At 41.8% G+C, this 12025-nt stretch overlaps 1 protein-coding gene across 4 annotated transcripts in view; it reads right to left on the bottom strand.

Annotated features, from left to right (window-relative positions):
- ADAM22 (ADAM metallopeptidase domain 22) overlaps nt 1–9561 on the bottom strand; it is a 255952-nt gene extending 246391 nt beyond the window's left edge. For 3 of the 4 annotated variants that reach the window (XM_011996033.1, XM_011996032.1, XM_011996031.1), the window contains exon 1: nt 193–599. In XM_011996033.1, the coding sequence (XP_011851423.1) occupies nt 193–277 (85 nt within the window). In that variant the 5' untranslated portion in view covers nt 278–599. Of the gene's footprint in view, nt 1–192; nt 600–9550 lie in introns of those variants that run through there. The other variant, XM_011996034.1, reaches the window with a different exon arrangement.
- Between the last annotated feature and the right edge of the window lie 2464 nt (nt 9562–12025).

The following is a 12025-nucleotide window of genomic DNA, read 5'->3' on the forward strand; positions in this document are numbered from 1 at the left end:
TAGTGTATCTGCGCGCCCCCACACATATATTTTTGCTTCACTTCTCACCACCCTCCCGAATTTTAAAAAAAAAAGAAAAAAATCTCCCCGCGCACTCGGGAAATGGGAATGCCCCCTTTTCAATACGCCTGAGGGCTCCAAAGATTCCCGGGAAATAGTATGGCCCGAAGGCACAGAGGGCGGTTAACTTACCTGCCTGGCCGCAGCGCGCCGGGGGGCAGGTCCCCAGAGCGCAGAGCAGCAAGAAGGGCACGGACACAGCTACCGCCGCCTGCATGGTGCTGCCGTCAGCCCGCCTCGCCCGAAACGCTCAGCTCCTCATGCCGGGGCCGCCGAGTCCGTTTCCCTCACTCCGCGCCCTGGGCTCCCCACGGCCACCTCCTCCCAGCCCCAGCCGGTGCTGCGGCGGCCGTGGCGCTGCAGCCTCCACCGCGGCTTAGTGCTGCATTGTGCTCCGCGGGCGCTTCCGCTGGCGGGGGGAGCGAGCGAGTGCTGCATTGGGCGGTTGGCTGTAGCTAAGTGGTTTCTAGCGCCTCCCACCTCATCCCCTGGCAAAGGCTTGGGCGGGCGACAAGCGCTCGGCAGGGAGCGAGCGCCCGGTGCACTCGCCCCCCGCGCGCAGGCAGGGGCGCGCGCAGGAGAGTCAGCTGGGAAATGTAGTTCTCTCTCCGCGTCCAGCTTGTCTCCACGACGGCGCGGACTGTCGCGACCTCATGACTGTGAGGTCCTCTATATCCCTCAGACTGAAGGGGCGGGAGGGAAGGGCAAAAGAAAGAGGTCAGCACTGGACGGGCTCCTGGCAACTGAGATGCACCAACTGGGCAGTTACAATAGCCGGTATTCATCCACATGGTCTTTAAAGAGCTGTTCTGTTTCCCACGGATTAGTAGTTACTTAAGTTATCAGAGAACCATACCCTCACGAATACAGTGCAAGTAAATTATTCAACAAATACAGATTGAGGATATACTGTGTACTCAGCGGTTGACAACCAGAAGAACACGGGGATCAGAGGCACCTGTTCTTCGGTAAAGTTGAGCAGACAGACCACTTTTTTACAATACAGCATGAAAAGTGTCATGGTTATATCTAGAGGACTATTAATTCAGTCTAGGGAGTCAAAGAGGACCTCCCGGGGAAGGTCTGTGCAGGTTATTGAGGGATGATTTAGCCTAACTCTCCTGGATATTTTTGTTCTTTATCGCCAGACAGCCTCAAAACTCTACCAGATATCGGGAACTCAGTTTTCTCAGGCTGCTTATTCCATTTCCCTCTGATTCAAAATGATAAAAATTCTTGAGTATAAAACAATAATAAAATAGTTATCTACATAAAGTAATACTTGTATTTTTTAGTTTTTCAAAGTTCACATATATTATCTGATCCTTTGGTCAAGAATTTGATTAGAACTATTACTCTGATTTTATATTTATGTATGTACGTACGTATGTATTTATTTATTTTTGACATAGGGTCTTGGTTTGTCGCCCCAGCTGGAGTGCAAGTGGTGAAAACACGGCTCACTGCAGCTCAAGATCCTGGGCTCAAGCCATCCTCCTGCTTCAGCCTCCCAAATAGCTGGGACGACAGACACGTGCCACCACACCTGGCTATTTATTATTATTATTATTACTTTTTGTAGAATCAGGAGTCTCCCCATGAAGGTCAGGATGCTCTTGAACTCTTGGGCTCCACGTTGGCCTCACAAAGTGCTGGGATTACAGATCTGAGCCACTGCACATGCCTACTCCCATTTTAGAAAGGAAAAAAAAATTAAGATTTAGAGGTGTGCCTTTCTAGTCAGTAGTTACACGAGGCTATTTTTTTATTTTTCTGAGTGTTTATTATTTATTTGTTTGTTTTTGTATTTCAATCGCTTTTGGGGAACAGGTTGTGTCTGTTTACATGAATAAGTTCTTTAGTGGTGATTTCTGAGATTTTGGTGTACCCATCACCTGAGCAGTGTACACTGTACCCAATGTGTAGTCTGTTATCCCTCACCATCCCCTACCCTTTCCCCTGAGTCCCCAAGTCCAGTGTATCATTCTTATGCCTTTGCATCCTCATAGCTTAGCTCCCACACATAAGTGAGAACGTGCAACGTTTGATTTTTCATTCCTGAGTTACTTTACATAGAATAATAGTCCCCAGTTCCATCCAGGCTGCTGCAAATGCCATCATTTTGTTCCTTTTTATGGCTGAATAGTATTCCATGGTATATATGCGCCACATTTTCTTTATCCACTCGTTGATTGATGGGCATTTTGACTGGTGCCATATTTTTGCGATTGTAAATTGTGCTGCTATAAACATGCATGTGCAAGTTTCTTTTTTGTATAATGACTTATTTTCGTCTGGGTAGATACCTAGTAGTGGGATTGCTGGCTGAAACAGTAGATCTCCTTTCAGTTCTTTAAGGAATCTCCATATTGTTTTCCATAGTGGTTGTACTAGTTTACATTCCCATAAACAGTGTAAAAGTGTTCCCTTTTCATTGCATCCATGCCAACATCTATTTTTTTTTTACGGCCATTCTTGCAGGAGTAAGGTGGTATCACATTGTGGTTTTGATTTGCATTTCCCTGATAATTAGTGATGCTGAGCATTTTTCCTTACGTTTGTTGGCCATTTGTATATCTTCTTTTGAGAATTGTCTATTCATGTCCTTAGCCCACTTTTTTAATGGAATTGTTTGTTGTTGTTGTTGTTGTTGTTTTTCTTGCTGATTTGTTTGAGTTCTTTGTAGATTCTGGATATTAGTCCTTTGTCAGATGCATAGTTTACAAAAATTTTCTCCCACTCTGTGGGTTGTCTGTTTACTCTGCTGATTATTTCTTCTGCTGTGCTGAACTTTTTCGTTTAATTAGGTCCCATCTATTTATCTTTCTTTTGTTGCATTTGCTTTTGGGTTCTTGGTCATGAAGTCTTTGCCTAAGCCTATGTCTGGAAGGGTATTTCTGATGTTATCTTCCAGAATCTTTATGGTTTTGGGCCTTAGATTTAAGTCTTGATTCATCTTGAGTTGATTTTTATATAAGATGAGATATGAAGATCCAGTTTCATTCTTCTATATGTGGGTTGCCAATTATTCCAGCACCATTCGTTGAATAGGATGTGCTTTCCCCACTTTGTGTTTTTGTTTGCTTTATGAAAGATCAGTTGGCTGTATTTAGCTTTCTTTCTGGGTTTTCTATTCTGTTCCATTGGACTATGTGCCTATTTTTATACCAGTACCATGCTGCTTTGGTGACTATGGCCTTATAGTATAGTTTGGAGTCGAGTAATGTGATGCCTCCAGATTTGTTCATTTTACTTCATCTTGCTTTGGCTATGTGGGTTCTGTTTTGGTTCCATATGAATTTTAAGATTGTTTTTTCTACCTCTGTGAAGGATAATGGTGGTATTCTGATGGGAATTGCATTGAATCTGTAGATTGTTTTTGGCGGCTTGTTCATTTTCACAATATTGATCGTACCCATCCATGAGCAAGCGATGTGTTTGTTTTGTGTGTGTGTGTGTCGCTTATGATTTCTTTCAGCAGTGTTTTGTGGTTTTCCTTGTAGAGGTCTTTCACATCCTTGGTTAGGTATATTCTTAGGTCTTTAAATTTTTTGCAGGTGTTGTAAAAGGAACTGAGTTCTTGATTTGATTCTTGGCTTGGTCACTGTTGGTGTATAGTAGAGCTACTTATTTGGTTACATTAATTTTGTATCCTGAAACCCTGCTGAATTTATTTACCAGTTCTAGGAGCTTTTTGGATGAATCTTTAGGGATTTCTAGATATACGATCATATCATGAGCAAACAGTGACAATTTGACTTCCTCTTTTCCTAATTGAGTGCCCTTTATTTCTCTCTCTTGTCTCATTGCTCTGGCTAGGACTTCCAGTGCTTTGTTGAATAGAAGTGGTGAAAGTGAGCATCCTTGTCTTGTTCCAGTTCCCACTGGGAATGCTTTCAACTTTTCCCTGTTCAGTATAATGTTGACCGTCAGTTTGACATAAATGGCTTTTATTACCTTAAGGTATGTCCCTTCTATGCCAATTTTGCTGAGGGTTTTGATGCTGGATTTTGTCAAATGTTTTTTCTGCATCTGTTGAGATGACCATGTGATTTTTGTTTTTAATTCTGTTTATGTGGTATATCACATTTATTGATTTATGTATGTTAAACCATCCCTGCATCCCTGGTATGAAAACTACTTGATCATGATGAATTATCTTTTTAATATCCTGTTGGATTGAGTTTGCTACTATTTTGTTGAGGATATTTGCATCTATGTTCATCAGGGATATCAGTCTATAGTTTTCTTTTTTCGTTATGTCCTTCCCTAGTTTTGGTATTAGGGTATACTGGCTTCATAGACTGATTTAGGGAGGATTTTCTCTGTATTTTGGAATAGTGTCAATAGAATTGGTACCATTTCTTCTTTGAATGTCTGATAGAATTCAGTTATGAATCCATCTGGTCCTCGACTTTTTTTTTTTTTTTTTTTTTTTTTGCCATTTTTCTATTACCATTTCAATCTCATTGCTTGTTATTGGTCTGTTCAGAAATTCTATGTCTTCCTGGTTTAATCTTGAAGGATTGTATATTTCCACAAATGTATCCATCTCCTCTTGGTTTTCTAGTTTATGCAGGTAAAGGTGTTTATAGCAGCCTCGATAACCCTTTGTATTTCTGCGTTATCAGTTGTAATATCTCCCGTTTCATTTCTAATTGAGCTTATTTGGATCTTCTCTCTTCTTGGTTAATCTCGCTAATGGTCTATCAATTTTATTTATCTTTCCAAAGAACCAGCTTTTTGTTTCATTAATCTTCTGTATGTCTGTTTGTTTGTTTGTTTGTTTGTTTGAATTTCATTTAGCTCTGCTCTGATCTCCGTTATTTCTTTTCTTCTGCTGGATTTGGGTTTAGATTGTTCTTGTTTCTCCAGCTACATGAGGTGTGACCTTAGATTATCTATTTGTACTCTTTTGGACTTTTTTATATAGCCATTTAATGCTACGACCTTTCCTCTCAGCACTGCCTTCGCTGTATGCTAGAAGTTTTGATAGGTTGTGTCACTGTTACTGTTCAGTTCAAAGAATTTTTAAATTTCCATCTTGATTTCATTGTTGACCCAATGATCATTCAGTAGCAGGTTATTGAATTTTCATGTTGTTGCATGGTTTTGAGGGTTCCTTTTGAAGTTGATTTCCAATTTTATTCCACTGTGGTCTGAGAGAGTACTTGATACAATTTCAATTTTCTTAAATTTAAGGAGACTTATTTTGTGGCCTATCATATGGTCTGTCTTGGAGAATGTTCTATGTAATGATGAACGGTTGTTGAGTAGAATGTTCTGTAAAAATCTGTTAAGTCCATTTGTTGTAGGGTATACTTTAAGTCTATTGTTTCTTTTTTGACTTTCTGTCTTAATGACTTGTCTAGTGCTGTCAATGGAGTATTAAATTCCCCCACTATTATTGCGTTGCCATCCATCTCGTTTCTTAGGTCTAGGAGTAATTGTTTTATAAATTTGGAAGCGCCAGTATTAGGTGCGTATATATTTAGAATTGTGATATTTTCCTGTTGGACTAGTCCTTTTTTCATTATATAGTGTTCCTCTTTGTCTTTTTTAATTGCTGTTGCTTTAAAGTTTGTTTTGTCCAATGTAAGAATAACTATTCCTGCTCACTTTTGGTGTCCATTTGCATAAAATATCTTTTTCTACCCCTTTACCTTAAGTTTATGTGAGCCCTTATGTGTTAGGTGAGTCTCTTGAAGACAGCAGAAACTTGATGAATTATTATCCATTCTGCCATTCTGTATCATTTAAGTGGAGCATTTAGGCCATTTATAGTCAATGTTAGTATTGAGATGTGACGTATTATTCTATTCATTGTGTTATTTGTTGTTCAAATACTTTTGGTTATTTTTCATTGTGTTATTGTTATATAGGTCCTGTGAGATTTATTCTTTAAGGAGGTCCTATTTTGGTGTATTTCAAGGATTCGTTTCAAGATGTTAGTTCCTTTTAGCAGTTCTTATAGTGCTGACTTAGTAGTAGCGAATTACCTCAGCATTTGTTTATCTGGAAAAGACTATATATTTCCTTCATTTATGAAGCTTACTTTCACTGCATACAAAATTCTTGGCTGATAATTTTTTTTTTTTTTTTTTTTTTTTTTGAGACAGAGTCTCACTCTGTTGCCCAGGCTGGAGTGCAATGGCGTGATCTCAGCTCCTGCAACCTCTGCCTCCTGGGTTCAAGCGATTATCCTGTCTCAGCCTCCCAAGTAGCTGGGATTACAGGCACATGCCACCAGACCTGGCTAACTTGTATTTTTAGTAGAGACGGGGTTTCACCATGTTGGTCAGGCTGGTGTCAACCTCCTGACCTCGTGATCTACCCACCTCAGCCTCCCAAAGTGCTGGGATTACAGGCATGAGCCACCGTGCCCAGCCAATGATTTTTTTAAAGAAGGCTAAAAATGGGACCCCGATCCCTTCTAGCTTGTAAGGTTTCTGATGAGAAATCTGCTGTTAATCTGATAGGTTTTCCTTTATATTACCTGATGCTTTTTCCTCAGTTCTTAAGATTCTTTCCTTCATCTTGACTTTAGATAACCTGGTGACCATGTGCCTAGGCAATGATCTTTTTGTGACAAGTTTCCCAGGTGTTCTTGTATTTGGATGTCTAGATCTCTAGCAAGGCCAGGGACATTTTATACCCTCAAATACATTTTCCAAGCTTTTAGATTTCTCTACTTCCTTGGGAACACCAATTATTCTTAAGTTTAGACATTTCACATAGTCCCAAACTTCTTGGAGTTTTTGCTCATTTTTTAAAATTATTTTTTCTTTGTCTTTGATGGATTGGGTTAATTTTTTAAGCCTTGTCTTCAAGCTCTGAAGTTCTTTCTTCTGCTTGTTTGATTTTATTGCTGAGACATTCCAGTGCATTTTGCATTTCTCTAAGTGTGTCCTTGATTTCCAAAAGTTGTGATCATTTTTTATTTATGCTATCTATTTCACTGAAGAATTTTCCTTTATATCCTGTATCTTTTTTTTTTCTTTAAGTAAGTGGTACTTCACCTTTCTCAGGTGCCTCCTTGATTAACTTAATAATCATCCTTCTAAACTCTTTCTGTCAATTCAGAGATTTCATCTCATTTTGGATCCATTGCTGGAGAACTGGTATGATTTTTCTGGAAATGTTAAATAACCTGGTTTTGTCATATTACCAGAATTGTTTTTCTGGTCCTTTTCATTTGGGCAGACTATGTCAGAGGGAAGATCTTGGATTCAAGGGCTGCTGTTCAGAATATTTTGTCCCATAGTGTGCTCCCTTGATGTGGTGTTCTCCCTTCCCCTAGGAATGGGGCTTCCTAAGAGCTGAACTGTAGTGATTGTTTTTGCCCTTCTGGGTCTAGCAACCCTGCAGAGCTCCCAGGCTCCGGGCTGGTACTGGGGAGTGCCTGCAAAAAGTCCTGTGATGTGATCCAGCTTCAGGTCTTGCAGCCATGGATACCATCACTTGCTTTGGTGGAGGTAGCAGAGGAGTGAAGTGGACCCTGTGAGGGTCCTTGGTTGTTTTTGTTTAGTGCACTGGTTTTGTGTTGGTTGGCCTCCACCCAGGAGGTGGTGCTTTCAAGAGCACATCAGCTGCAGTTCTACAGGGAAGATGCAAACTTGCCCTAGGGACACTTGGTTAAGTATTCAAGTTTCTCAGTCAGTGGGCAGGGGCATCATGCTCCCAAGAGATTATGACCTTTGTCTTCAGCTACCAGGGTGGGTAGAGAAAGACCACCAGTAGGGGCAAAGATAGGCATGTCTCAGCTCAACCTCTTCTTGGGTGGGGTTTGCTGCCACTGCTAGGTGCTATTGAGGGTGGGTTCCCAATCCATAAAGTTATATTATCAGGGGGTTTATGGCTGCCTCTGCTGAGTCATACAGGTCACCAGGGAAGTGAGGGAAAACTAGCAGTCACAGGCCTCACCCTACTCCCACACAGCCTGCAGTCCTAAAGGCTGGTCTCACTCCCACCAGGCCCCACAACAGCACTGAGTCTATTTACAGGCAGTCGGTGACCAGGGCTGATAACTTGCCCAGACCACAAGCCTCCCTGTTGAGAAAGCAAGCAGACTCAAAGTTTTTCAGTGTCTCAGGGAGCCTGCAGCAGTGATCCACTTCCTTCCAAAGGTCTGTGGATTCTCTTGGCTTTCCTGGAATGTTCCTGTGGTAGTTCTTGGAGCAAACGTTCACAATGTGAGTCTCCACATGCTGCTGTGTCCGTCTGAATGGGAGCTACAAGCTAGTCCTGCCTCCTATCCACCATATTAATCTCTCAAAATTCTACTTGTGGCTATTTTAATTTTAATTTAATTTAATTTAAAATTCAGATCCTCAATCAAACTAGCTGCATTTCAAGTGTGAACCTGTAGCTAGTAACTGTGTCTGGAATTAGTGGGATAATTATTGGTCTTACTGACTTCAAGAATGAAGCATGGACACTCGCGATGAGTGTTACAGTTCTTAAAGATGGTGTGTCTGGAGTTTGTTCCTTCTGATGTTCAGACGTGTTCGAAGTTTATTCCTTCTGGTGGGTTCATGGTCTTGCTGGCTTCAGGAGTGAAGCTGCCCACCTTCGCGGTGAGTGTTACAGCTCTTAAGGCAGCGCATCTGGAGTTGTTCCTTCCTCCCCACCGGAGTTGTTCATTCCTCCTGGTGGGTTCGTGGTCTCGCCGGCCTCAGGAGTGAAGCTGCAGACCTTCGCGTGAGTGTTACAGCTCATAAAGGCAATGCAGAACCAAAGAGTGAGCAGCACCAAGATTTATTGCAAAGAGCAAAAGAACAAAGATTCCACAGTCCTGAAGGGGACGGGAGGGTTGATGCTGCTGTCTGGGACAACCTGCTTTTATTCCATTATCTGACCCCACCCACATCCTGCTGTTTGGTCCATTTTACAGAGAGCTGATTGGCCCATTTTACAGAGAGCTGAGTGGTCCGTTTTGACAGGGTGCTGATTGGTGCATTTACAAACCTTGAGCTAGACACAAAGTGCTGATTGGTGCATTTACATACCTTTAGCTAGACATAAAAGTTCTCCAAGTCCCCACTAGATTAGCTAGACACAGAGCACTGATTCCTGCGTTTACAAACCTTGAGCTGGACACAGGGTGCTGATTGGTGCATTTACAATCCTCCAGCTAGACATAGTAGATCCTGTGCCCAGGACTGTGGGCAGAGCTGCCTGCCAGTCCAGCTCAGGCCGAGCGGGAGCCCACGGTGAGGGGGTGGGAGGGGAGGATGAGGGCGAGGGCGTGGGGGGTGTGGGGGCCCTGGGGAGCAGGGGGGTGGGGGGAATGGGGCTCGAGTCCTGCCTTGCCCTCCAGGAAGGTAGCTGAGACTGGCGAGAATTCGAGTGCAGCCCATGTGGGCCAGCAGTGCTGGGGGACCCAGTGCACCCTCCACAGCTGCTGGCCCAGGTGCTAAGTCCCTCACTTCCTGGGGCCGGCAGCACCGGCCGGCTGCTCAGAGTAGGGGCCTGCTGTGCCCCTGCCCACCCAGAACCCGCACTGGCCCACAAGGGCCATGTGCAGCTCCGGTTCCCGCCAGTGCCTCTTCCTCTACACCTCCCTGCAAGCAGAGGGAGCTGGCTCTGGCCTTGGCCAGCCCAGAGAGGGGCTCCCACAGTGCAGCAGCGGGCTGAAGGGCTCCTCAAGCCTAGTCACAGTGGACACGGAGGCCAAGGAGGTGGTGAGAGTGAGCGAGGGCTGCTAGCACGTTGTCACCTCTCATAACTACTATATTGGACAACTAAGATGTAGAATATTTCTACCATGCAGAAAGGTTCTGTTGAACAGTCAGCATTGGGTTCCAGAGTTTAAACAACTTGCCCCCAGACCCGATGGCTAGTAATAAAGTAGCCTAGGACGCAAATCTCCTGCTTTTAGGTCTGAATTTCTTTCCACAACATCTCCCTGGTTGAAATCTGGGTTTGTGTAACCTTCACCTTGATCCTGATTCTGGTTTGGTAAAACATAAAAAATTTTCTACATGATATTCTTTGGAAGCGTTTTACTCATTCCCTATTTTCTTTTTAACGCCTGCCTCATGTGACATGGCTTCAGGTCCCTTCATCATCATCATGATCTCAAAATATACTCCAGTGTGTCACTGTCCCAGCTAAAGTGTGGTGTCCAGAATTAATGATGTAGCTTAGATATTGTTTCACAAGCAAACAATAGAGAGGAACTTTTTTCTTCCTTGTCCTAAATTCTTGCCTAAGGGGACATTCTATCATATTTTTGGTAAATACATTTCATTGAGCTTACTGTCATTTCAAAAAAAATTCCCCAAATATTCAAAATGAGCAAAACAGTTAAGAATTGTTCAGGAAATTGTAGGCTGAACAAGATTTCAGTAGTATACAATAGACTTTAATGCAGTATGTTCTGATAGTTACAGTCAAAGAGAATTAGAACCCTAGGACCTAGAGAAGTCCTTCACTTTCCTTCTCTATATCATGGACCCAAATTCTTTACTCAGTTCTTTTCACTGGAAAATAAACTTGAACAGATTTTATAATGATCATGCTGCTCTACATGTACTCTTTAATTTTTAATTTTTTAAGATGTTTGAAATGTTTAAAATAATTTCATAGGCCAAACACATCATCTTGATGTAATGAAAATTAAAATGGGTTTTTAAAAAAATTTTTTAAGGAGGCTGTCTTAACTCAGGCTACCATGTCAAAAATATCATAGACTCAGTTACTTAAACAATAAACATTGTTCCTTACAGTTCTGGAGGCTGGGAAGTACAAAATGAAGGTTGTGGAAAATCTGGTATCTGATGAGGACCAATTCCTAGCTTGTGGACAGCAACCTTCTTGCTGTATTCTCATATGGTGCAGATAGTGCTAGTTCTCTCCCTATTTTTATAAAGACACTGGATTCCATCATAGCAGTTAGACCCTCGTGACCTAATTACTTTCCAAAGGCCCTACTTTCAAATACCACCACATTAGGGCCTCAACATATGAATTTGGAGGCAAGGGGACAAAAACATTCACATGTTAGCAGAGGTTAAGAAGATATCTTTTGTCAAATTTGTAAGTGTAACTTGTTAGGTGCTTGATGTGTTTGAGAAAACAAGTATAAATTATAAAGTTTTATCCTCAGTTATATATAGAGTGTTTAATTTGGGTGAAATTATTCTGTCAGATTCATAAATTAACTGAATATTAATCAAAGAACAGTGAAAGTGATGATCTTATTTTTATTTTAACAAAAATTAAGATTGTAAACTGAACCTAAAGACTTAAGGAAAACTACATTTTACATTTTATGAGTTACCAAAATATAATATCAATGAAATGAAAGAACAGCAAGTATTTCTTTTGTGAATTACTGCTTTCCTCTCTGTCTGTAGTTTTCTTTTTTTGTTATGTCTGGTCTGTAGTTTTATTTTTTTGTTATGTCCTTCCCTGGTTTTTTGTATTAGGGTGATACTGGCATAAGGAATGATGTAGGGAGGATTCCCTCTTTATTTTTTGAAGTTGTTTCAGTAAGATTGGTACCATTTCTTTTTTTCTTTTTTCTTTTTTATTTTTTGATACAGAGTCTTGCTCTGTTGCCCAGGCTGGAGTGCAGTGGCGTGATCTCAGCTTCCTGCAACCTCCGCCTACCAGATTCAAGCAATTCTCCTGCCTCAGCCTCCTGAGTAGCTGGGATTACAGGCATATGCCACCATGTCCGGCTAATTTTTTGTATTTTTAGTAGAGACAGGGTTTTACCATGCTGGCCAGGATAGTCTCAAACTCCTGACCTCGTGATCTGCCTGCCTCAGCCTCCCAAACTGTTAGGATTACAGGTGTGAGCCACCATGGCTGGCTGATTGGTACCATTTCTTCTTTGAATGTCTGGTAGAATTCAGCTGTGAATCTACCTGGTCCTGGACCTTTTTCCGTTGGCTATTTTTAAAAATGACTGTTTCAATCTCACTACTTGTTATTGGTCTGTTCAGAGTTTCTATTT

Source organism: Mandrillus leucophaeus, unplaced genomic scaffold (assembly GCF_000951045.1).
Source record: "Mandrillus leucophaeus isolate KB7577 unplaced genomic scaffold, Mleu.le_1.0 Scaffold50, whole genome shotgun sequence".
Classification (NCBI taxonomy): domain Eukaryota; kingdom Metazoa; phylum Chordata; class Mammalia; order Primates; family Cercopithecidae; genus Mandrillus; species Mandrillus leucophaeus.